General features: G+C 44.6%; 1 protein-coding gene across 1 annotated transcript in view; it reads right to left on the minus strand.

Annotated features, from left to right (window-relative positions):
- Positions 1-27,227, minus strand: part of ptgfr (prostaglandin F receptor (FP)) — a gene marked incomplete at both ends in the record, with an annotated part of 39,406 nt that extends 12,179 nt beyond the window's left edge. Inside the window, 2 exons of the mRNA XM_084172090.1 lie at positions 20,223-20,516; positions 26,421-27,227. Of these exons, the coding sequence (XP_084028216.1) occupies positions 20,223-20,516; positions 26,421-27,227 (1,101 nt within the window). The remainder of the gene's footprint in view (positions 1-20,222; positions 20,517-26,420) is intronic.
- Between the last annotated feature and the right edge of the window lie 217 nt (positions 27,228-27,444).

Genomic DNA, 27,444 nt, shown 5'->3' on the forward strand with positions numbered 1-27,444 from the left:
TGGACGATTTAAGATTACGGTTATCCTACCAACGGGACATTAAAAACTGTAATATCTTATGTTTCACGGAGTCGTGGCTGAACGACAACAATGATAACATTCAGCTAGCGGGCTATACGCTACATCGGCAGGACAGAACGGCCGACTCCGGTAAGACAAGGGGTGGCGGTCTGTGTATATTTGTAAACAACAGCTGGTGCACAAAATCAAATACTAAGGAAGTCTCGAGGTTTTGCTCGCCTGAGGTAGAGTATCTTATGATAAGCTGTAGACCACACTATTTACCAAGAGAGTTTTCATCTATATTTTTCATAGCTGTCTATTTACCACCACAAACCAATGCTGGCATTAAGATTGCACTGAATGAGTTGTACAAGGCCATTAATCAACAGGAAAACGCTCATCCAGATGCAGCGCTCCTAGTGGCCGGGGACTTTAATGCAGGGAAACTTAAATCCGTTCTACCTAATTTCTACCAGCATGTTAAATGTGCAACCAGAGGGAAAAAAACTCTAGACCACCTTTACTCCACACACAGAGACGCATACAAAGCTCTCCCTCGCCCTCCATTTGGCAAATCTGACCATAACTCTATCCTCCTGATTCCTGCTTATAAGCAAAAACTAAAGCAGGAAGCACCAGTGACTCGGTTAATAAAAAAGTGGTCAGATGACGCAGATGCTAAGCTACAGGACTGTTTTGCTAGCACAGACTGGAACATGTTCCGGGATTCTTCAGACAGCATTGAGGAGTACACCACATCAGTCACTGGCTTCATCAATAAGTGCATCGATGATGTCGTCCCCACAGTGACCGTACGTACATACCCCAACCAGAAGCCATGGATTACAGGAAACATCCGCACTGAGCTAAAGGGTAGAGCTGCCGCTTTCAAGGAACGGGACTCTAACCCGGACGCTTATAAGAAATCCCGCTATGACCTCCGACGAACCATCAAACAGGCAAAGAGTCAATACAGGTCTAAGATTGAATCATACTACACTGGCTCTGACGCTCGTCGGATGTGGCAGGGCTTGAAAACTATTACAGACTACAAAGGGAAGCACAGCCGCGAGCTGCCCAGTGACACAAGCCTACCAGACGAGCTAAACCACTTCTATGCTCGCTTCGAGGCAAGCAACACTGAAGCATGCATGAGAGCACCAGCTGTTCCGGATGACTATGTGATCACGCTCTCCGTAGCCGATGTGAGTAAGACTTTTAAGCAGGTCAACATTCACAAGGCCGCAGGGCCAGACGGATTACCAGGACGTGTACTCCGAGCATGTGCTGACCAACTGGCAAGTGTCTTCACTGACATTTTCAACATGTCCCTGACTGAGTCTGTAATACCAACATGTTTCAAGCAGACCACCATAGTCCCCGTGCCCAAGGACTCTAAGATAACCTGCCTAAATGACTACCGACCCGTGGCACTGACGTCTGTAGCCATGAAGTGCTTTGAAAGACTAGTCATGGCTCACATCAACAGCATAATCCCAGAAACCCTAGACCCACTCCAATTTGCATACCGCCCCAACAGATCCACAGATGATGCAATCTCTATCGCACTCCACACTGCCCTTTCCCACCTGGACAAGAGGAACACCTACGTGAGAATGCTATTCATTGACTACAGCTCAGCATTCAACACCATAGTGCCCTCTAAGCTCATCACTAAGCTAAGGATCCTGGGACTAAACACCTCCCTCTGCAACTGGATCCTGGACTTCCTGACGGGCCGCCCCCAGGTGATAAGGGTAGGTAACAACACATCTGCCACACTGATCCTCAACACGGGGGCCCCTCAGGGGTGCGTGCTCAGTCCCCTCCTGTACTCTCTGTTCACCCATGACTGCATGGCCAGGCACGACTCCAACACCATCATTAAGTTTGCCGACGACACAACAGTGGTAGGCCTGATCACCGACAACGATGAGACAGCCTATAGGGAGGAGGTCAGAGATCTGGCCGTGTGGTGCCAGGACAACAACCTCTCCCTCAACGTGACCAAGACAAAGGAGATGATTGTGGACTACAGGAAAAAAAAGAGGACTGAGCACGCCCCCATTCTCATCGACGGGGCTGTAGTGGAACAGGTTGAGAGCTTCAAGTTCCTTGGTGTCCACATCACCAACGAACTATCATGGTCCAAACACACCAAGACAGTCGTGAAGAGGGCACGACAAAGCCTATTCCCCCTCAGGAGACTAAAAAGATTTGGCATGGGTCCTCAGATCCTCAAAAAATTCTACAGCTGCACCATCGAGAGCATCCTGACTGGTTGCATCACCGCCTGGTATGGCAACTGCTTGGCCTCCGACCGCAAGGCACTACAGAGGGTAGTGCGTATGGCCCAGTACATCACTGGGGCAAAGCTTCCTGCCATCCAGGACCTCTATACCAGGCGGTGTCAGAGGAAGGCCCTCAAAATTGTCAAAGACTCCAGCCACCCTAGTCATAGACTGTTCTCTCTGCTACCGCACGGCAAGCGGTACCGGAGTGCCAAGTCTAGGTCCAAAAGACTTCTCAACAGCTTCTACCCCCAAGCCATAAGACTCCTGAACAGCTAATCATGGCTACCCGGACTATTTGCACTGCCCCCCCACCCCATCCTTTTTACGCTGCTGCTACTCTGTTAAGTATTTATGCATAGTCACTTTAACTCTACCCACATGTACATATTACCTCAACTACCTCAACTAGCCGGTGCCCCCGCACATTGACTCTGCAACGGTACCCCCCTGTATATATAGCCTCCCTACTGTCACTTTATTTTACTTCTGCTCTTTTTTTTCTCAACACTTTTTTTTGTTGTTGTTTTATTCTTACTTTTTTTGTTTAAAATAAATGCACTGTTGGTTAAGGGCTGTAAGTAAGCATTTCACTGTAATGTCTGCACCTGTTGTATTCGGCGCATGTGACCAATAAAATTTGATTTGATTTGATTTGTAACAACCCTTTTATATTCCTTTATTGTGAATTATTTTATTTTAGACTATATAGCCTATGGCTTCCCCCCTTTAATTATTAATATAAACTAAACAAAAAAAACAATTTTTTTTAAAAATTAAAATAACAAATTAGTTAAAAAATCAATTAAAAATTATGAATAATTAAAACCAATTTTTTATTTCTATATCCTATCTTACCAATTTATCAATTAGTGGCTATCTTACCACAACCCATCAGGAAAGTAAATGCAAGTAGTCAACTTCACAGCAATCCTAACAACAAAGCCCTCTAACCCTACAATCACTACTTTTATTTTATTTTTTATTTCACCTTTATTTAACCAGGTAAGCCAGTTGAGAACAGGTTCTCATTTACAACTGCGACCTGGCCAAGATAAAGCAAAGTAGTGCAATAAAAACAACACAGAGTTACATATGGGGTAAAAAAAAACATAAAGTCAGAAATACAACAGAAAATATATATACAGTGTGTGCAAATGTAGCAAGTTATGGAGGTAAGGCAATAAATAGGCTATAGTGCAGAATAATTACAATAGTATTAACACTGGAATGCTAGATGTGCAAGAGATTATGTGCAAATAGAGATACTGGGGTGCAAAAGAGCAAAATAAATAACAATATAGGGATGAGGTAGTTGGGTGGGCTAATTTCAGATGGGCTGTGTACAGGTGCAGTGACCCATAAACCCCCTTGCTACTACAATACCCATAAACCCCCTTGCTCTATAAGCACCTAATTATCTTAATTTTACAGAATAATGTCAGTACTCGATTTCCAACACAACCCTAATCAACCCAAGTCATGCACAGAAACTCCAAAATGCAAATTTTATTCAAATTGATCAGTCTGTTGCCAAGCCTCTGTGAAATTGTCATAACATCAAATATCCTGTAGGGGAAGATTTTGTAAACAGAACAGCACCAAAGAAACCTTTTGACTCGATCCTCTGTCGCGTCACGTACACGCCAGCACCTCCTCTCTTTCTCCCTCTCTCTCTCCTCTCGCCCCATCGTTCCTCTCATATGACAAAAGAGCATAGAAACAGAAAAAGAATTTAGCAGTTTATGCATTCACTGAGTTATTTCCAGCATTCAATATTCCTTCGTTCACATTCGCTCTAAGAATCAACTCAGGAATAAATATAGATAGCTCAATAACATTTTTATTTTATTTTAATCCGTCATTTTATTTTATTTATTTTAATCAGTCAACATATATCTCTCTCATTTATCAATTCAATAGGTCACAAAACCGGTTTCATCTTTAACCAACAGCCGCTTTAACAACTAGAAGATTCCATTCATTTTCAAATCTTTTCTCTTTGTTCCCTCTCGTCTGTGTCTCTGTCTCCCCCTGCAGCACAGTCCAACAGAGGTATGACCAATTTACCCAAAATCCCCCGTGTTGTAGTTTTAGTAAACAACGTGTTGTAGTTTAGTACCGTAAAATCAAACGTGTCATAATCTCGTGCCGTAAACTCCCCCGTTTTGTAGTGTAGTGTCGTAAAATTAAACGCATGCGCAAATACATTTAACGATACGATTTCCAGACAACAGAACGTTAGCATTCTGCTACAGCTCCTCTCTTTTACCCCTTATAGTCAAACAATAACACTTAACAGAGCTCACAACGCATAGAACCCTGAATTCTACACACACAAACATAATTTAAGAGGCTTTATTCCATCGCAATGGCCCTCTAAGGTCACACGTTAGCATGTAGCATGTAACATATTAGCATTTAGCATTAGCATTTAGCATTAGCATGTATCTAACCTGTGGCTTGCAACACGTAACAAGTAACCTGCATTGCCCTTTTCTTTGTCCTATTCTCTACCGTTTATGATGCCGTGAGTTCAATGGATATCTACAGAGAGATTCTCCCAAACAGCTATCCCGTCGGATAGAAGATGAGCAGTAACCACAATCAAATAAATTCCACAAACCCGAGTCCCCAGTACCCCTTAGAACCCACCTAATACACATCTAACGCGCAGAAGGTTTTTCGGCCCATCCTGGATGGCCCCCCTGGGGTCTTAACAAGATTGCAATGCCCTAATGTATACGTATATCTGCCTTTAATATCTGCCTTTAATATCTGCCTTGTATCTGCCTTGTATCTGCCTTGTATCTGCCTTGTATCTGCGCCGTATTCACTACCATCGATTGCTCTAAAATTTTAGAATAATTATGACAGACCCCTAGTCGACAGCAATAACACCACATCAGCACACACCCAAGTAATTTTACATGGTACACCTTCACCAGCGCACATCCATAAGCCAAACAACTAACGCCCAAACTTTGTGAGGAATCTCACCTTATAGCGGGAGTCACCTCGTGGCTCATGAATGAAACAAAGGGAAGTTGCAGACCAATCCCGGACGAGCCCCCATTTGTCGTATCTTGTCGCTGCTGGTGCTCATTGCTGTCAAACAAAGGAGTCCGCTCATACTGAACCTTTGATCATAAGTTTTATTCATATCACAAGATTTCAGCATAAGTGACGGATGTCATGACACCCGGAGAGCAGTGTCCTCGAATTGTAATGTCTGCTCTAACCTCTTCTTCGCTTTTTACCCAGTATATATAATCTTCCCAAGATGTGGGTGGCTCCCTCTACTGTCCAATCCCCTGTCTACAACACACACTTCCTGTCTGTTGTATGTGGCGTTACACTAAAACATTCCCTCTTGATACTAAAATAAACATCCTCAAAGGTTCCACTTAAACCCATAAAGAAAGTCATAATCTTAATACACTACAGTAATTATTTTGCATTATAGCCTATTTATTGCCTTACCTCCATAACTTGCTACATTTGCACACACTGTATATATATTTTCTGTTGTATTTTTGACTTTGTGTTTTGTTTTACCCCATATGTAACTCTGTGTTGTTGTTTTTATCGCACTGCTTTGCTTTATCTTGGCCAGGTCGCAGTTGTAAATGAGAACTTGTTCTCAACTGGCTTACCTGGTTAAATAAAGGTTAAATAAAAAAAAATACTCAGCCTTGTCTCAGGTTAGTAAGTTGCTGGTTTGTTGATATCCCTCTGGTGGTGTGGGGGCTGTGCTTTGGCAAAGTGGGTGGGGTTTTATCCTGCCTGGTTGGTCCTGTCCGGACAGAAGGAGACAGAAAAGGAAACAAAGTAGTTATCAGAGACCTGAAGGAAGGTTGCAGTGAGATTAGTAGGCAAACAGCTTCTAGTAAAGACGAGGTCAAGCATATTGCCTACCTTGTTAGTGGGTGGGGACTGGGAAAGTTTGAGGTCAAAAGAGGCAAGGAGTGTAAAGAAAGAGGTGGAAAGAAATTAATCGAAGGCAGATGTTGGAGGGTTACAGTCGCCCAGTACGATTAGCCTGATTGGTGGAGTGCTGCAGAGATGGTTGTCTTTCTGGAAGGTTCTCCCATTTCCATAGAAGAACTCTGGAGCTCTGTCAGAGTGACCATCGGGTTCTGGGTCACCTCCCTGACCAAGTCCCTTCTCCCCCGATTGCTCAGTTTGGCCGGGCTGCCAGCTCTAGGAAGAGTCTTGGTGGTTCCAATCTTCTTCCATTTAAGAATGATGGAGGCCAATGTGTTCTTGGGGACCTTCAATGCTGGTGAAATTTTTTGGTACCCTTCCCCAGATTTGTGCCTCGACACAATCCTGTCTCGGAGCTCTACGGACAATTTCTTCGACCTCATGGCTTAGGTTTTGCTCTGATATGCACTGTCAACTGTGGGACCTTATATAGACAGGTGTGTGCCTTACAAAATCATGTCCAATCAATTGAATTTACCATAGATGGACTCCAATCAAGTTGTAGAAACATCTCAAGGATGATCAATGGAAACAATATGCACCTGAGCTCAATTTCGAGTCTCAAGCAAAGGGTCTGAATACTTATGTAAAACCTGTTTTCGCTTTGTCATTATGAGGTATGTTTTGTAGATTGATGAATATTTGTATTTAATTAATCCATTTTAGAATAAGGCTGTAACGTAACAAAATGTGGAAAAAGGGAAGCAGTCTGAATACTTTCCGAATGCACTGCACTTCTGGAGATATCAGGAGTCCTCTAGCTATAGATTGAAGCATATTGTTATTGAAAATTGTCCTATTAATAGATAAAAATAGTGTGTTTTAATTAGGTTTGAGAATTTGTAATAGTGTTTTGTGTACAGAGTGATTCACCTTTATAGTGAGGGGCAGCAAACATCTTATTAATTAATGTAGATCTAATGAAATTGTCTAGCCAGTGAAAAAACTATATTATTTGACCTTCCCTTAAATCCCCCATGCAGTCTTTAATTTTATTTTAAAATCATCAATTTCTGTCAATTTATTTTTTATTTTTTATACACCTCCAAAAATATATTTTATTTAATTTATTTCCCTGAGCCTCCTTGGGCCACTGAAATGCTCAGTCAGACTGTGTGGGCGTGGGGATAGTTTTTTCATCAAAACAAAAGGCATACATAATGCATCTTAATTTGCTATATCATTATTGTAGTGTTTTCAATAGGTCAACAGAAGATGCAGTAGATCACCAGAAAATGCACGACCAGAAGTATCTTTTCAAGTTATTGTTTCACATGTGCTCAAGCTCTGGAAGGTTACAGGAAAACAGAAGCTCTGGAAGGTGTTCCTGTTACAGGAAAACAGAAGCTCTGGAAGGTGTTCCTGTTACAGGAAAACAGAAGCTCTGGAAGGTGTTCCTGTTACAGGAAAACAGAAGATCTGGAAGGTGTTCCTGTTACAGGAAAACAGAAGATCTGGAAGGTGTTCCTGTTACAGGAAAACAGAAGATCTGGAAGGTGTTCCTGTTACAGGAAAACAGAAGATCTGGAAGGTGTTCCTGTTACAGGAAAACAGAAGATGGTGAAAGTAAGAGGGTGTTAGCTAAACATAATCAGATAGGAGGTCTAGAGCAGCAACAGAGTAGTCATCGATGGTATAAACTACAAACGTTTGAGTGGTTTTATTTACATTGTCATCACCAACTTTCTCGAACACTGACATTACTATACACAACTACACAACTATAATCTCACCCCGCGACAGGAAAGGTGGACGAGTTAGTATTTCACACTTACTGCACACCTAGCTTGTCAACAAGGCTTGCTTGGCGGAATCTGTTGTGATATGTGATGGTTGCGGTGAAGATCTACTGGAGAATATATCTCCAGGATGGTTGGTGACCAGTGCCCCTACACACACTACAAATGTGTTCTAGAATAATCAATCACAGAGAGAGCAATAGCCCCATACCCATTGACTAATCGCTTATAGGGCATGGCTCAACCAGTACACTCTGAAAAAATGAAAACATATTTTGTCCCCATTGCAGAACAATCTTGGGTCTATATATTACTATTGTTCAGTACGTGCAGTGGTTAAACCATGCCTTTTGACAGACTTAGTAGGAATTGTCAATGGACAGGGGCTACTCGTCTGTGATTGGCCTTATGACCAATAGGCCTCGCGTCTAGCTCTTAGGAAACTTTGCAGTATTTTGTTTTTTTATGTATTATTTTTTACATTATTAGCTCAGAAAGTGTTTTGTATCATTACATACAGCCGGGGGAAACTATTAGATATCAGAGTGACGGTAACTCACCAGCATTACGACCAGGAATACGACTTTCCTGAAGCAGATCCTTTGTTTGCTCTCCCCAGGGCAACTGAACTGATTCCAGCAGCTGACCCAAAACATCGCCGGCTGAGGAGAGGCACTCGGAGCGCTCTGCTGGTTCGACTTAGGAGGCGCGCACACCACCCACCGCTTCCAAGTATACTATTCGCTAATGTTCAGTCTTTGTTTAACAAGATCGACGAACTCCTGGCAAGGATTTCTTTCCAGAGAGACATCAAGGCCTGTAACATACTTTGTTTCACGGAAACATGGCTCTCGGGATATTCTGTCGAAATCGGTTCAGCCAGATGGGTTCTCAGTTCATCGCGCAGACAGGAATAAATATCTCGCCGGGAAGCAGAAGGGCGGAGGTGTGTGTTTCATGATTAACGACTCATGGTGTAATTGTAGTAACATACAGGAACTCGAGTCCTTTTGTTCACCCGACCTAGAATATCTCACAATCAAATGCAGATCGTATTATCTCCCAAGATCATTTTCTTCGGTTATAGTCACGGCTGTGTATATCCCCCCTCAAGCCGATACCACGACGGCCCTCAAAGAACTTCACTGGACTTTATGCAAACTGGAAACCACATATCCTGAGGCTACATTTATTGTAGCCGGGGATTTTAACAAAGCATATTTGAGGACTAGGCTGCCAAAGTTCTATCAACATATCGACTATTGTACTCGCGCTGCCGAAATCCTCGACCATTGCTATTCGAACTTCCGGGATGGTTATAAGGCCCTCCCCCGCCCTCCGTTCGGCAAATCTGACCACGACTCCATTTTGCTCCTCCCTTCCTATAGGCAGAAACTCAAACAGGAAATACCTGTGCTAAAGACTATTCAACGCTGGTCTGACCAATCGGAATCCACTCTTCAAGATTGTTTTGATCACGCAGACTGGGATATATTCCGGGTAGCTTCCGAAAATAATTTAGACGAATACACTGAATGATGTTGTGCCCACTGTGACTATTAAAACCTACCCTAACCAGAAACCGTGGATAGATGGCAGCATTCGCGCCAATTTGAAAGCGCGAACCACCGCATTCAACCATGGCAATGTGACTGGGAATATGGCAGAATACAAACAGTGTAGCTACTCACTCCGCAAGGCAGTTAAACTGGCAAAACATCAGTATAGAGACAAAGTGGAGTCGCAATTCAACGGCTCAGACACGAGACGTAGCTGGCTGGTGTGTTTAGGGACATATTCAATCTCTCCCTTTCCCAGTCTGCTGTTCCCACATGCATCAAGATGGCCACCATTGTTCCTGTACCCAAGAAAGCAAAGGTAACTGAACTAAACGACTATCGCACTGTAGCAATCACCTCTGTCATCATGAAGTGCTTTGAGAGACTAGTCAAGGATCATATCACCTCTACCTTACCTGCCACCCTAGACCCACTACAATTTGCTTACCGCCCCAATAGATCCACAGACGATGCAATCGCCATCACTCTGCACACTGCCCTATCCCATCTGGACAAGAGGAATACCTATTTAAGAATGCTGTTCATTGACTATAGCTCAGCATTCCAAACCATAGTACCCTCCAAGCTCATCATTAAGCATGAGGCCGTGGGTCTGAACCCCGCCCTGTGCAACTGGGTCCTGGACTTCCTGACAGGCCGCCCCCAGGTGGTGAAGGTAGGAAACAACACCTCCACTTCGCTGATCCTAAACACTGGGGCCCCACAAGGGTGCGTGCTCAGCCCACTCCTAAACTCCCGGTTCACCCATGACTGTGTGGCCAAGCACCCCTCCAATTCAATCATCAAGTTTGCAGACGACACAACAGTAGAAGGCTTGATTACCAACAATGACGAGACAGCCTACAGGGAGGAGGTGAGGGCTCTGGGAGTGTGGTGCTAGGAAAATAACCTCTCACTCAAAGTCAACAAAACAAAGGAGATGATCATGGACTTCAGGAAACAGCAGAGGGTGCACCCCCCTGTCCACATCGACGGGACCGCAGTGGAGAAGGTGGAAAGCTTCAAGTTCCTTGGCGTACACATCAATGACAAACTGAAATGGACCACCCACACAGACAGTGTGGTGAAGAAGGCGCAACAGAGCCTCATCAACCTCAGGAAGCTAAAGAAATGTGGTTTGGCACCTACAACCCTCACAAACTTTTACACATGCACAATTGAGAGCATCCTGTCGGGCTGTATCACCGCCTGGTACGGCAACTGCACCGCCCGCAACAGCAAGGCTCTCCAGAGGGTGGTGCGGACTGCCCAACGCATTACCGGGGGCAAACTACCTTCCCTCCAGGACACCTACAGAACCCGATGTCACAGGAAGGCCAAAAAGATCATCAAGGACATCAACCACCCGAGCCACTGCCTGTTCACCCCACTATCATCCAGAAGGTGAGGTCAGTACAGGTGCATCAAAGCTGGGACAATAGACTGAAAAACAGCTTCTATCTCAAGGTCATCAGACTGTTAAACAGCCATCACTAGCACATTAGAGGCCGCTGCCTTTAGACATAGACTAGGAATCACTGGCCACTTTAAGAAATGGAACACTAGCCTCTTTAATTATTTTGTTTTTTTATTTATCTATTTTTTACTTAACACTTTTTTTTCTTGCATTATTCATCTCATATGTATATACTGTATTCTATACTATTCTACGGTATCTTAGTCACATTATGTCACGGAGTCAGCCGAAGCTGTTCCTCCTCCTTGCTCGGGCAGGCTTCGGCGTTCGTCGTCACCGGAGTACTAGCTGCTACTGATCCATGTTTCTATGTTCTACTGGTTTTGTCTGTATTGGTCTCACCTGTTTCCCATTATGTAAATATGTCTTCCCTATTTAACCCTCTGGCTCACACTGTGTGTTGTGCGTGTTTGTTCAAGTTTTGGTTGTCGTATGTGAGCGGGTTTGTTCCTCCCTGCATGGAGGTATGTTGATTAAGTTAACTACGAGTAAAGTACGTTTTTGATTAGCTCTGTGTCCTGCGCCTGACTTCATCCTACCGCATCACACTGACGCCTTGACACTTTAAATATTGTTTACATATCTTGCATCAAATCAAATCAAATTTTATTGGTCACATGCGCCGAATACAACAGGTGCAGACATTACAGTGAAATGCTTACTTACAGCCCTTAACCAACAGTGCATTTATTTTAAACAAAAAAAGTAAGAATAAAACAACAACAAAAAAAGTGTTGAGAAAAAAAGAGCAGAAGTAAAATAAAGTGACAGTAGGGAGGCTATATATACAGGGGGGTACCGTTGCAGAGTCAATGTGCGGGGGCACCGGCTAGTTGAGGTAGTTGAGGTAATATGTACATGTGGGTAGAGTTAAAGTGACTATGCATAAATACTTAACAGAGTAGCAGCAGCGTAAAAAGGATGGGGTGGGGGGACAGTGCAAATAGTCCGGGTAGCCATGATTAGCTGTTCAGGAGTCTTATGGCTTGGGGGTAGAAGCTGTTGAGAAGTCTTTTGGACCAAGACTTGGCACTCCGGTACCGCTTGCCGTGCGGTAGCAGAGAGAACAGTCTATGACTAGGGTGGCTGGAGTCTTTGACAATTTTGAGGGCCTTCCTCTGACACCGCCTGGTATAGAGGTCCTGGATGGCAGGGAGCTTTGCCCCAGTGATGTACTGGGCCGTACGCACTACCCTCTGTAGTGCCTTGCGGTCGGAGGCCAAGCAGTTGCCATACCAGGCGGTGATGCAACCAGTCAGGATGCTCTCGATGGTGCAGCTGTATAATTTTTTGAGGATCTGAGGACCCATGCCAAATCTTTTTAGTCTCCTGAGGGGGAATAGGCTTTGTCGTGCCCTCTTCACGACTGTCTTGGTGTGTTTGGACCATGATAGTTCGTTGGTGATGTGGACACCAAGGAACTTGAAGCTCTCAACCTGTTCCACTACAGCCCCGTCGATGAGAATGGGGGCGTGCTCAGTCCTCTTTTTTTTCCTGTAGTCCACAATCATCTCCTTTGTCTTGGTCACGTTGAGGGAGAGGTTGTTGTCCTGGCACCACACGGCCAGATCTCTGACCTCCTCCCTATAGGCTGTCTCATCGTTGTCGGTGATCAGGCCTACCACTGTTGTGTCGTCGGCAAACTTAATGATGGTGTTGGAGTCGTGCCTGGCCATGCAGTCATGGGTGAACAGAGAGTACAGGAGGGGACTGAGCACGCACCCCTGAGGGGCCCCCGTGTTGAGGATCAGTGTGGCAGATGTGTTGTTACCTACCCTTACCACCTGGGGGCGGCCCGTCAGGAAGTCCAGGATCCAGTTGCAGAGGGAGGTGTTTAGTCCCAGGATCCTTAGCTTAGTGATGAGCTTAGAGGGCACTATGGTGTTGAATGCTGAGCTGTAGTCAATGAATAGCATTCTCACGTAGGTGTTCCTCTTGTCCAGGTGGGAAAGGGCAGTGTGGAGTGCGATAGAGATTGCATCATCTGTGGATCTGTTGGGGCGGTATGCAAATTGGAGTGGGTCTAGGGTTTCTGGGATTATCCTGTTGATGTGAGCCATGACTAGTCTTTCAAAGCACTTCATGGCTACAGACGTCAGTGCCACGGGTCGGTAGTCATTTAGGCAGGTTATCTTAGAGTCCTTGGGCACGGGGACTATGGTGGTCTGCTTGAAACATGTTGGTATTACAGACTCAGTCAGGGACATGTTGAAAATGTCAGTGAAGACACTTGCCAGTTGGTCAGCACATGCTCGGAGTACACGTCCTGGTAATCCGTCTGGCCCTGCGGCCTTGTGAATGTTGACCTGCTTAAAAGTCTTACTCACATCGGCTACGGAGAGCGTGATCACATAGTCATCCGGAACAGCTGGTGCTCTCATGCATGCTTCAGTGTTGCTTGCCTCGAAGCGAGCATAGAAGTGGTTTAGCTCGTCTGGTAGGCTTGTGTCACTGGGCAGCTCGCGGCTGTGCTTCCCTTTGTAGTCTGTAATAGTTTTCAAGCCCTGCCACATCCGACGAGCGTCAGAGCCAGTGTAGTATGATTCAATCTTAGACCTGTATTGACTCTTTGCCTGTTTGATGGTTCGTCGGAGGTCATAGCGGGATTTCTTATAAGCGTCCGGGTTAGAGTCCCGTTCCTTGAAAGCGGCAGCTCTACCCTTTAGCTCAGTGCGGATGTTTCCTGTAATCCATGGCTTCTGGTTGGGGTATGTACGTACGGTCACTGTGGGGACGACATCATCGATGCACTTATTGATGAAGCCAGTGACTGATGTGGTGTACTCCTCAATGCTGTCTGAAGAATCCCGGAACATGTTCCAGTCTGTGCTAGCAAAACAGTCCTGTAGCTTAGCATCTGCGTCATCTGACCACTTTTTTATTAACCGAATCACTGGTGCTTCCTGCTTCAGTTTTTGCTTATAAGCAGGAATCAGGAGGATAGAGTTATGGTCAGATTTGCCAAATGGAGGGCGAGGGAGAGCTTTGTATGCGTCTCTGTGTGTGGAGTAAAGGTGGTCTAGAGTTTTTTTCCCTCTGGTTGCACATTTAACATGCTGGTAGAAATTAGGTAGAACGGATTTAAGTTTCCCTGCATTAAAGTCCCCGGCCACTAGGAGCGCTGCATCTGGATGAGCGTTTTCCTGTTGATTAATGGCCTTGTACAACTCATTCAGTGCAATCTTAATGCCAGCATTGGCTTGTGGTGGTAAATAGACAGCTATGAAAAATATAGATGAAAACTCTCTTGGTAAATAGTGTGGTCTACAGCTTATCATAAGATACTCTACCTCAGGCGAGCAAAACCTCGAGACTTCCTTAGTATTTGATTTTGTGCACCAGCTGTTGTTTACAAATATACACAGACCGCCACCCCTTGTCTTACCAGAGTCAGCCGTTCTGTCCTGCCGATGTAGCGTATAGCCTGCTAGCTGAATGTTATCATTGTTGTCGTTCAGCCACGACTCCGTGAAACATAAGATATTACAGTTTTTAATGTCCCGTTGGTAGGATAACCGTAATCTTAAATCGTCCATTTTATTCTCAAAAGATTGAACGTTGGCTAATAGGATTGATGGAAGAGGCAGTTTACTCGCTCGCCGTCGGATCCTTACAAGGCATCCGGATCTGCGTCCGCGACATCTCCGTCTCTTCCTCACGCGAATGACGGGGATTTGGGCCTTGTCGGGTGTCTGTATGATATCCTTCGCGGCCGCCTCGTTGAAGAAAAAATCTTCGTCCAATGCGAGGTGAGTAATCGCTGTCCTGATATCCAGAAGCTCTTTTTGGTTATAAGAGACGATGGCAGAAACATTATGTACAAAATAAATTACAAATAACGCGGAAAAACACACATAATAGTACAATTGGTTAGAGGGCTGTAAAACGGCAGCCATCTTCTCCGGCGCTCCTTCTCTAATATGTATATACTGTATTCTATACTATTCTACTGTATCTTAGTCACTTTAATAATGTTTACATATGTTGCATTACTCATCTCATATGTATATACTGTATTCTATACTATTCTACTGTATCTTAGTCCATGCCGCTCTGACATCGCTTGTCCATATATGTATATATTCTTAATTCATTCCTTACTTAGATTTGTGTGTATTGTGTATATGTTGTGAAATTGTTAGATATTACTTGTTAGATATTACTGCACTGTCGGAGCTAGAAGCACAAGCATTTCGCTACACCCTCAATAACATCTGCTAAACACGTGTATGTGACCAATAAAATTTGATTTGATTTGATTTGAGTTCGATTACAATAGCTACCTCAATGGTTATTTCAAATAGTTTTGGTGACTTCACAGCAATTGCTAGCTAGCCTAAATGTAGCTAGCTAGCAGGCTCAGCTAAATACGAATCCCCCTAGATACAGCCATGTCTCATAGTTACGTCATGATATTTGTAAATGAAAGAGGAATATAATAATTCAAATTGTTTCCCAATTTCCCATTTAGAGTTTCTGACGCAGCACAGAAATTCCCTTATCCAGATGGTGTGCAAAGGCATTTCCTAACAGACCTGCTAACGTTCTTTGTTGTTACTTTTAAGGTTGGAGCCAACATGCAGTACCTCCAGCAGGCAGAGAGGCAAAAACCATTCGTCAGCCAGCTCAGGAACAAGCTACACTATTTACAGCCCTGTGTAATGTTAATGTAATTGTATTGCTGGACTTTTTGAAACTTCATGTTTTTGTATTGTTTTAAAAATGTAGGGTTTAAACATGTCTTTAATGTTTGTTTGTTTTAGCTGTTAGTGATAATTCCCTAAGTGTTGATACATTTGTGTTTACATCATTAACCATTTATGTATTTATTATGAATGACAAAAGGTGTCTGACTTTATAGTAAGTACAGCGTCATATGATATAAGGCATGTATGTATGTGTTATGAATGACCGAAGGGGTCTCACTTTGAAGTAAGTACAGCGTGATGCGATATAGAGTCTTTATGGATGTATTATGAATGACCGAAGGGGTCTGACTTTGAAGTAAGTACAGCGTGATGCGATATAGAGTCTTAATGGATGTGTTATGAATGACCGAAGGTGTCTCACTTCAAACTAAGTATTACAGGACTCTACATAACGTGTCAATAAACAGGTTATAAACAGGTTATTAACGTTCTGCTGATTTATGAAGGTATAGCTCGCTTTTGTTGTGTGCGTGTTTGTGTAGTGAGGAACATGTAACTTGGTTCCAGAAGAAAGACATTTTCAATTTCTTTAGGTTGGGGGCTTTCATCGAGGTAAGTGTTTCTTGGTGTAACATCGTCCCAAGGCTATTGCGCACACAGCACATATAAGCCTGGGAAATCAACCATTCAAAGTTGGCCTTAGCGGGAGTGACCATAGAATTCTATAGGAGTGACCTTACTGAGTAAAGTATTTGTCATTGTCACTACTTAACACAGTCAAAAAGTAATAATTATTGCTAAACCCTGTCCATTTCCACAATGTATCTACTTAAAATTGTATTTTAAACCTAACCCTAACTAATGAAGGCCAAGTTTGATGCGTTGGTCCACCAGACCTTCCACGCATTTGGGAGGAAGTGTCTGGGAACGAGATTAGGTGTAATGTGACTAACATGACTTCACTTTAGAGCGTATGTCACCCTTTATAAAGCACATGTTTATATCATATTCGACATAGTGGGTTATATCACGTTTGACATGGTGATTATGTCACACAGTTATGCCACATTCATGAAGCCTTTATAAAGCATGACATAACGGTTATAGATGATTTGTAACACTTTTATGTAGTGCTTATGAAGTCATTATGAAGGCTTTATGAAGTCTTTATAAGCTGAACGTCATTTAAAGCGGGACCCCTTCTGCTAAATCCTTCTCCCTCCTGTCTCCTGACTCTGCCTCTTCGACCCTACTCTCCTCCCTTTCCGCCTCCTTTGGCTGAGTGACTCACTGCATGCTAACAAAATAGGACTGCGAGCAGTTGTTGGCAACTGTAGCATTGAAGCTAAACCTAACCCTAACCCTTTTCCTAACCTTAACCTCAGTCTCCTGACCTGCCATGCTAATTCACCTAACCTGCCACGTTAATTATCCTAACCTGCCACGTTAGTTATCCTAACCTGCCATGGAAACAAATCTTCTGTGTAGAGAAACCATCAGTCTCATAACACCGGAACTGACCAATGGCAGGTATCAGTGGGCATTTCCTGATATCAGGGAACACCCACATCAAGAAATGCCCTGAAATGCAGTCCGCAATTACAGCATGTTCGAGAATTTGACAAAAGCTATATCCCTTTTAGCCATGACTCAACAAAAGATGGAGGATATGAGGAAGAAATTACGTAACTTACCATGTGACTAATATCTTCTTCGTTGGTATCATTAAACCTTAATGAACCCCCCTACTTTATGGGAGTGATTTAAAGGGGACTGTCAGACATAACATTTTGATCAGCGTTGTGTGTTGAAATGCAATAAAACATAACTATTCTAACAAGTCTCTGTATAAACAATATCCCTCATCACTTATCCATCACTGCAAATTATTTTTATTACCTGTCTGTCGGCATAGCCTAGGCCTACCTCCAAAAGCCTTGACATTCACAGTTTGAACATAAATGGCAATGACAATGTGTATAATAAATAATATAATCTAGTTTATACTAAAGGGGACCATTGCACAAATGAAGTGGCAGTCTATATCGTTTTTCAAGTAGAAAAGAGCAGATATGGCAGTTAAAATGATGTGCTTACGATTCAACAGTACAATCTCAATGTGTTTTAATTTACATACATCATCTTTTTTCACACTTGCAGGTCTTTGGAATGTATATTGTTGGCATGTTGGTTGACACAGACACAACACAGTTCTCTTTGTTCTGTTTTGGCAACAAAAAAATAGTAGCACTTTACAGTATAATAACTCCACGTAATAAAGCATTTATAATGGCTTAATAAATAGTTTAATCATCATTCGCTAATATTTTCTCCCACATTGTAAATGCTAGTAACGTAGTTTTTCACACAGTTATAAACAACTTATATACACTGAGTGTATAAAACATTAGGAACATCTCCTCTTTCCATGACACAGACTGACCAGGTGAATCCAGGTGAACGCTCTGATCCCTTATTGATGTCACCTGTTAAATCCACTTCAATTAGTGTAGATCAGGAATGGGAAACTTTGATGGAGGTGGGGGCCACCAAAAAACGGAACTCATCATGAGGGGCCAAAGTGGCTCGTGGGTCTGCGTACCCACATCCATACCCCCCCTTTTTAAATGTACATTTTAAAGTTAATTTCCTGCAATTCTGCAAATTGTGCCATGGGGCAGAGAGAAAAATTAGCAGTTTTACTATGCAATTTTGCCATAGGGTGGAGGCAAATGTTTGCAGTTTTTAATATGATAACTGAGAGCTAGTTGAGAGCTAGTTACTAGTAACTAGCCCCGGAGAGCTAGTTACCCCACGCTACCCTACGTTTAAAGAGTTACTACCTTTAAAGGCTCAGTAAAGGTGCCGCCAAACAAAGCCATGTGTGAAAATAGTCTGCAGTTAAAAGACTGAAGCACTGGAAACATTGAAAGTTTGTACATATACAAGTTCTACCTGCAAATCATACATGTAACATTTCTACCCCAATCACTATCAGTAGTAATTAAGGAATACAAATCCACTGAAGAAAAACTGTCCAGTCCGATTTTACGATCAATTCGCGTTCGCGAGGTTGACAACATTAGCAAAACATTCACATTACCACTCTTCCTGAAGTCCTTGCAACAGTTGTTTCACAACAGTTTTTGTGAATAAAATGTTCAATACATTTCCTCTTCCATCCTGTGTTGTGTGCTTATTCTTTAACCATTGATATGTTCTAGGGGCCATTTTGAGACCTTAAGGAGCATCAGATACTGCTGGAATGTTTACCAATGGCATGTCCATCTTTTTGTGAGAAATTACACTGGTCACTCAAAACATTTATAAAGTATTTATAAAGTATAAACAGCCCACATTTTAGATGAGCCCACACAAAAAGATGTAACTTATGATTAGTAAATGGTTTATAAGTACTTATATTCACCTGTATACATAGTCCATAGATATGTAATGTTACATCAACACACAGTACATCATATAAGAAAGCACTGTTAAATTAAAATTATCATGCTAAGTCATTTTAAAACCACTGAAAGGATAGCGGTGATCAACTCATCAGATGAGCTAAACTGAGTTACTGTGCTGTGAATGGTGAGCAGTCTGAACACCCATGATGAGAGAATGACGAATGACTTCAGAAAATGTTTTAATCCAGAAAACCTGTGGACAAAAAGTACTCTCACTTAAGACAGACAGACACATAAATACAAAATGTGTCAAAAACTCATTTTTCATCAGTCCATAGCCCGCAGCAGGTCAAAGAGATAGGCCAACCATCTGCCAAACACAACAGCAACCTCAATGGCCGGGCCAGCCAGAAGAGTCTCTTCAGTATCCAAAACGAATCATTCTACGTGGAAATGATGACATAACTGCCATATTGGGACTCCAGAAGACTGTGAAACAACAGAACAATTAATTTGACCAGAGGAACACCTGCTGAGGCGATATTTCAGATTGACTGGCACTCACTCACTGGCTGATTGGGAGCTTGAAATAATCAATTGGCCTTGCCATTCTACACATGCTTCAAGGGCTGTGAGAAACTCTACAGCTGCAGATGTCTTTAGTTCTGAGCAGCTGGGTTTATAAGCCATAACTGCGGTCACAGTGAAGACTTAAGAAGACAATATTGACAGCTAGTGCAGACTGGAAAGTTCATCCTTTCAAGGTCGGTTATAGGTTAGATAGAAATATCACTCACTGGGGCTAACTAACTCCAGGGTCCATCTTAGTCCTGTGTGTCACTGTCAATGATAACCAACATGCCTATTACCAGTGTCTGTTCGCCTCATGAGTGTACAATACTTCATATGCTCCTGCATATCTTCCTCCAAAAACAAATCTTATCTGGTTCCTTAGCTTATTGCCTACTCCAACTATACATCAATGTGCTACAGGTGCTGCCTGCAAATACTCCACCCTTCACCTGGGACCCAGGGTCTCTCAGATCAGATGCCCCATCCAGGGGTTCAGGTGATGGGCTTAAGTATTGTGTCTGGTAGGCCTCCAACATTTCTATCCAAAGAGAAGAAGTCTGGCTTAGTGCTGATGGAGGTGCCGCTGGTCTCCCCAGAGCCCTTCACTGGGCTGCACTTCCAGTGGTTAAGGGTGTGGGGGTGGGAGTGGGACTTGGTGCCCCAGCAGCTGTGCACCAGCAGGAAGAGCTTCTTGAGGACGGCCTTCCTCAGGAGGATGTAGACCCAGGGGTCCAGGATCTGGTTCCAGGTGGCCATGCGGACTGCCAGCAGCAGGCGGGCAAACGCACGCTCGCCCTGGACCTGGGTGCTCAGTATGATGACGTTAACCTAGGAGAGTAAACATAGGACATTATGTGAGACAGAATGTAATTACTTGAAGGGAACCATTTTAATTGTTGTTATAAGTGTTAGTTGATTACTGTGCTTTGTTCAACGCTTCACATTGCGTTATTACAGTATACCACGCTCTCTTGAATCAAGGGGAAATTATAAAAAAGGATTTGATTTAAACTACCACTTTTTTTTTTGAATTGTCCTAGAAATAGCTGAATAGAATATGATTAAACTGGATTTGAGAATGTGTAATAGTGTTTTGTGTACACAGTGACGTGTGAGGGGCAGTAAGGGAGTGAACATTATTTATATTGAGGGATACCTGGAGGTCATCGGACCTCTCTGAAATGAAAATGGATGGCCCTCCCCCTGAGGAAAATATATTTTTACCTGGCCCTCCCCGAGCATTTGAAAAAGAAAACATGCAACTCTCCCCCTCCAAAATGATCATTAAACAAAATAGCTGGAATATGAAATCCCTTTTCAGTAGGCTATCAATGTTGCAGTCGTCATTTCTATCAAATCAACCCGTGGTTGAGAACCACTACTGTAGTTCATACCATATTCATCCGTTAGAGGGTAGCATTTACCAATTTAAGCGTTAAGGGCCTTCCACAGTAAGGACGATAACTATAACGACACATTATACATAACTATAAAACGTTGATGAGCATCCACACTAGAGGAAAGTTTGTCGTTCTACAGTAGCCTACGCCTGTCAATCAACTGATCAAAGCATCCTACTGTACAGCTTCCGTAGCCTATAACCCACTGCACATGGGAACAGCTGGAAGAGAGGCGCTAGAGTTGTGTAGCCGAAGAAGCTACATATTAGCTAGATATTAGGCCACTTATTAGCTAAATATTAGCTAGATATTAGGCCACTTATTAGCTAAATATTAGCTAGATATTAGGCCACTTATTAGCTAAATATTAGCTAGATATTAGGCCACATATTAGCTAAATATTAGCTAGATATTAGGCCACTTATTAGCTAAATATTATCTAGATATTAGGCCACTTATTAGCTAAATATTAGCTAGATATTAGGCCACTCATTAGCTAAATATTAGCTAGATATTAGGCCACTCATTAGCTAAATATTAGCTAGATATTAGGCCACTCATTAGCTAAATATTAGCTAGATATTAGGCCACTCATTAGCTAAATATTAAAAATGTACCAGTCAAAGTGCAAGAAAAAAAGGTTAAGCTAACAGATTATGAAATGGCCGATCTGTGCGTTCCTCCTGTCACGATCGTCATATGGAACAGACCAAGGCGCAGCGTGATGAACAAACATACTTTAATTAGTTAAAGTTTAAACACAAAACAAGAAACGACTCGTGACGTCCACGGTATCAATGACCGAACACGGAACAAAAACCCACAAACCCAAAGGGAAAAACATACAGTTTAAATATGGCTCCCAATCAGAGACAACCAGCCAACAGCTGACACTCGTTGCCTCTGATTGGGAGTCACTCAGGCAAACATAGAATTAAACACAACAGAATTACCAACATAGAAATACACACATAGAATGAACACACCCTGGCTCAACATAATGAGTCCCAGAGCCAGGGTGTGACAGTACCCCCCCCTAAAGGCACGGACTGCGACCGCGCCTCAACTGAACAAAACAGGGGAGGGCTGGGCGGGCATACCTCCTCGGCGGCGGTTCTGGCTCCGGCCTTGACCACCACCCTCCAATACACCCCCCATAGCGCCCCTGGTCCAGTCTGGCCCCGCCGGCAGGAGCAGGACTGGACTTAGCAGGAGCGGTTAGCTTCAGCTCCATAGTGGAGCAGTTGACCCAGGCACGGGTTGTGCTGGACTGACGACGCGCACCCCTGGCTTGGTGCGTGGAGGAGGAACGGGCCTTACCAGGCTGACGACGCGCACCCCTGGCTTGGTGCGTGGAGGAGGGACGGGCCTTACCAGGCTGACGACTCGCACCCCTGGCTTGGTGCGTGGAGGAGGAACGGGCCTTACCAGGCTGACTTCTCGCACCCCTGGCTTAGTGCGTGTGGCAGGAACAGGCCGGGCCGGGCTGGCGACGCGCACCGTATACTTGGTGCGAGTGGCAGGAACAGGCCGGGCCGGGCTGGCGACGCGCACCGTATACTTGGTGCGAGTGGCAGGAACAAGCCGGGCCGGGCTGGCGACGCGCACCGTAGACTTGGTGCGAGTGGCAGGAACAGGCCGGGCCGGGCTGGCGACGCGCACCGTATACTTGGTGCGAGTGGCAGGAACAAGCCGGGCCGGGCTGGCGACGCGCACCGTAGACTTGGTGCGAGTGGCAGGAACAGGCCGGGCCGGGCTGGCGACGCGCACCGTATACTTGGTGCGAGTGGCAGGAACAAGCCGGGCCGGGCTGGCGACGCGCACCGTATACTTGGTGCGAGTGGCAGGAACAGGCCGGGCCGGGCTGGCGACGCGCACCGTAGGCTTGGTGCGTGGAGCAGGGACAGGCCGGACTGGGCTGGCGACGCACACCGTAGGCTTGGTGCGTGGAGCAGGGACAGGCCGGGCTGGGCTGGCGACGCACACCGTAGGCTTGGTGCGTGAAGCAGGGACAGGCCGGGCTGGGCTGGCGACGCACACCGTAGGCTTGGTGCGTGGAGCAGGGACAGGCCGAACCGGGCTGTGGAGACGGATAGGAGGCCTGGAGTGAAGAGCGGCCACAACCCGTCCTGGCTGAATGCCTACCCTCACACACTCTGTGTGAGGCATCCGCACAGGACGTACAGGGCGGTGTACCCCTGGCCTGGTGGCCTTCTGGATCCGCCCCCTTTTCTGCTCCGTCAGCCCCGTCGTCCATGCCGTGTGCCCCCCCCTAAAAAATTTCTGGGGTTGCCTCACGACCGTCCGACGACGACCCTGATCACGCCGTTGCTCCTCTCTCCGTCGCCTCTCCACTGTCTCACTCCATGGCCGGCGATCCATCCCGGCCAGGATTTCCCCCCAAGTCCAGGACCCTTTACCGTCCAATATCTCCTCCCATGTCCAGGCTGCCTGCTCCTGGACACGCTGCTCCTCTTTCGCCAGGGCCTTTCCCGGCGCTTCCTCCCATGTCCAGCCCAAGGGCTGCCCCGGGACACGCTGCTTGGTCGTTGCATGGTGGGTTTTTCTGTCACGATCGTCATATGGAACAGACCAAGGCGCAGCGTGATGAACAAACATACTTTAATTAGTTAAAGTTTAAACACAAAACAAGAAACGACTCGTGACGTCCACGGTATCAATGACCGAACACGGAACAAAAACCCACAAACCCAAAGGGAAAAACATACAGTTTAAATATGGCTCCCAATCAGAGACAACCAGCCAACAGCTGACACTCGTTGCCTCTGATTGGGAGTCACTCAGGCAAACATAGAATTAAACACAACAGAATTACCAACATAGAAATACACACATAGAATGAACACACCCTGGCTCAACATAATGAGTCCCAGAGCCAGGGTGTGACACCTCCAGGCTGTGCTCTGCAGTCCCCGGGCAGTCGGGCATGCAAAGCTCCACTATTAATTAGGCCCATGTTTTCAGACAACATTATTCTACCCATAGGCTACAACAACACAGTGCAATTAGGAATGTATTATTGTTATCAAGTGTGTAGTCCTACACAATTGCTGGCTAGGGCTGTAAACTGCAGTGATGTAGGCTAATTTGAATAACCGCTCAAACGTCCTGTTTTGAATGCTTCATGCCGAAATAACTGCATACAGCCTAAGCCTGATAATGCAACCATTTAGATCAGTTATGGATTTATCTTAGACAGTTTACAAAGTTCAGAAAGGTACATTAGCAGGCTACTCATATGGTGCATTTGAATCACACCATCGAGACCTCTCTTTCTCTCCTTTCAAACTCAAAGCCAGTTCTTTTGGTTTCTGTATTTTACATTCAGCAAGCAAGAGCAAGCTGAAATCTTTCCTCGATCAGTAGAAAATAAAATGCTTGAAGTAAGTGTACAATGAGCTATTGTAAGCCTAGTCTAGCGTTTCCTGGGACTCCAAGAGCTAAAGAGGAATTATTAGGAATAATACTGCAGTGAATAGCCTATAGGCCTACCCAATGAAATTACACAGTGGTGTATATATTTATATATATATATATATATATATATTTAAGTTTATGAAATGACAGAAAGCCTAGGATAAACATATCGCTAGAAAAAGGAGAACAACTCTTAGGCATACAGGCATACAGATAGTCCAGCCATCCACATGGACTGTTGTCCTCCCCATTCGGCAGCAGCAAAGCCCTCCAACACCCAATTTAATCCATTAACTTTTTTCCACATTTAAGAACCATCTCCTTTAGACTTCACAATTCAAATGAACTTTTCTAGACTCTCTTCAGCGGACAGAGACTGCAAAGAAATCCTTAAATTATTGTGAAGATAACTTTTTTTCACGTGCTGTGGTCCTTGTGTAATTGTGTGATGCCATGCTTGTTGTTGTTCATTGGTGCTTTCAAGACAGCTGGGAACTCAAAAGAAAAACAAGATCATATCACAAGATCAGTGATTTTCAGGTCGGAATGTCTGAGTTCTAGAAAGATGCCAGAGTTTTCCGACTTGGAATTCCAAGTTGTATGACCATTCAAAGTGATTTTTGCCAGTAGTTGCTCGTTTTTTTCCAAGTTCCCAGTTGTCTTGAACACACTGAAGTCGCAAGACTGAGATTTCTGAGTTCTGAGTTGTTTTGAATGCAGCAATAAACCACAGATTTGTTTCTACCACAGTTCTTCTCGTGCGCTAGCTCCCTACATCATCACTACAAGCGCTATTTGATTCGCCAGATACTCTACACGCCAATGGAAAGGTGAAAGTGGAATGCCCATCCAGCCGGGCTCAGAGAGGCGAATGAGAGAGGGAGAGAGAGAGAGAGACAGAGAGAGAGAGAGCGAGAGAGACGGAGAGAGAGAGAGAGAGAGAGAGAGAGAGAGAGAGAGAGAGAGAGAGAGAGAGAGAGAGAGAGAGAGAGAGAGAGAGAGAGAGAGAGAGAGAGAGAGAGAGAGAGAGAGAGCAGGGTGGTACACCAAAGTTAAACAAAATGCTGACAATAACTGAAATGTAATCGATGACAAATTACATTACCTCCCTTGGACCAAACATTTTTTTAACCCTCCCACTGACTGAAATGTAAAAATGTTGACCCTCCCCCATTTTCCTCCGGGTAACAAATGCGTACATTTTGAACGCTCCCTAAACATCTTATTAATGTAGGTCTAATGAAATATGTCTAGCCAGAGAAGAAACAATATTGTTTGACCTTCCCTTACAAGCCTTCTCATCAAGTGTTAACGATCCATCTTAATGTAAGTTATTATACTGTCCTTTTAATTTTAAGAAACCTGGTCTACGATTAATGTCAGGAATATAAATAAAAACGTTCTCAAAGGAGGATTATTTATTCCAATAAGACTCATCAGTTTCCCACAGCATATTGTGTTGCTCTCACATCTACTTTGGCTGCATACCATATTTTTCTCTTAAAAAGGGGTGTCAAAAACAAATGTCATTGAAATGGATGTAAAGTAACTACACAAAGTACTGGGAGAAAAGAAGGACATAATATGCCAGAAAACTGCCCTAATTGACAAGGGTCAAAAGCACAAAATACCAAACAGGTCAAAAATCTGTGCCCTATTAAACATCTTGAGCATCTCTTCAAAGGTTTAAATAGCTCTCTTTCCTTTTGAAAGGATTTGTAAGCATTCCAAGTAGAAGAACAAATGGCTTGCTGTGGGAATCTTGGCAGACTCCACCAATGCAGAGGACTGTTGGCAGAGATGAGGTGAAAGTGAGTTCTTCATCACTGCTTAACAGACATACCAGAGATAAGAGCTTATAAGACCCAGGGAAAAGAGGAGGAAGAAGCCTTACCAATAAAGGGCCCCAGCACACACAGGACACAAGCATGATGGTCAAGAGCTGGCAGATCATCTCAAAGTGGTGGGAGGTGTCCTTGCGGCGACGTTGGCGGTGGCAGCGCAGCTTGGACTGCAGTAGGGTGCAGCTGGTCAAGGTGTTGCACACAATGGACACCAGCAGTGCCAGGAGGCCCAGCGTGGAGAAGATCAGTGGGAGCACCACGTTCAGCCAGTCGCGGGGCCCCTCCACGCGGAAGAAACACCAGCTCTGGGAGCGCTGCACCTGGTAGGGTCTCCACAGCAGCACAGGTAGCAGGGCCACCAGGGCAGCTAGCAGCCAGGTCATCCCCAGCAGCCTCTTCATGTGGTGGGCGGCCAGGACTGTGGAGTGGAACAGGGGCCTGGTGATACCAATGCAGCGTTCCACCGCCATGAGGCTGCCCAGGAGCAGGGGGCTCAGACCAAAAAACACCATGGACACCCCAAAGAGACCGCACAGGATGTGGTGCGGGTCAAAGGTCTCCCACTTCCTGTTGCAAGCGTAGACGTACAGCACCAGGGAGCCGTTAATGAGGTGGCCCAGGAGGTCGGTGCCCACCAGGCCGCTGGCGAACAGCAGGAAGGAGGCCTTGGATTTGAGGCGGAAGCGGCGGTAGGCTTTGACCAAGATGCAGAGAGCCAGGATGTTGGAGATGATGCCCACGGTCATGGAAATGGCGGAGGCGGTGATGGACAGCTCCGTCTGGCTGCAGCTGGTGTTGGAGTAGCTGCGTGTCGCTGCCCTGCTGCATCCCGGCTCGGAACTCCCATTGCCTGGCATCATCAAGTCCTGGTCCAGTCTGAGGATCAACGTGTGATAGAAAGGATGTTTGAATGGTCCCAAAACATTTATCTTCACATTAATAAAAAGCACTCCAACACAAATGACATTTAAAATGTACATTTTACGGAGCAACTGAGTCATGACCAAGGTGAGTATGTATACAGAGCTTTTATCTAGTAGGCCTACATTTTAGCGCATCAGACTTATAAGTCAG

The sequence above is a fragment of the Coregonus lavaretus genome, assembly GCF_964263955.1.
Source record: "Coregonus lavaretus genome assembly, chromosome: 11".
NCBI lineage: Eukaryota > Metazoa > Chordata > Actinopteri > Salmoniformes > Salmonidae > Coregonus > Coregonus lavaretus.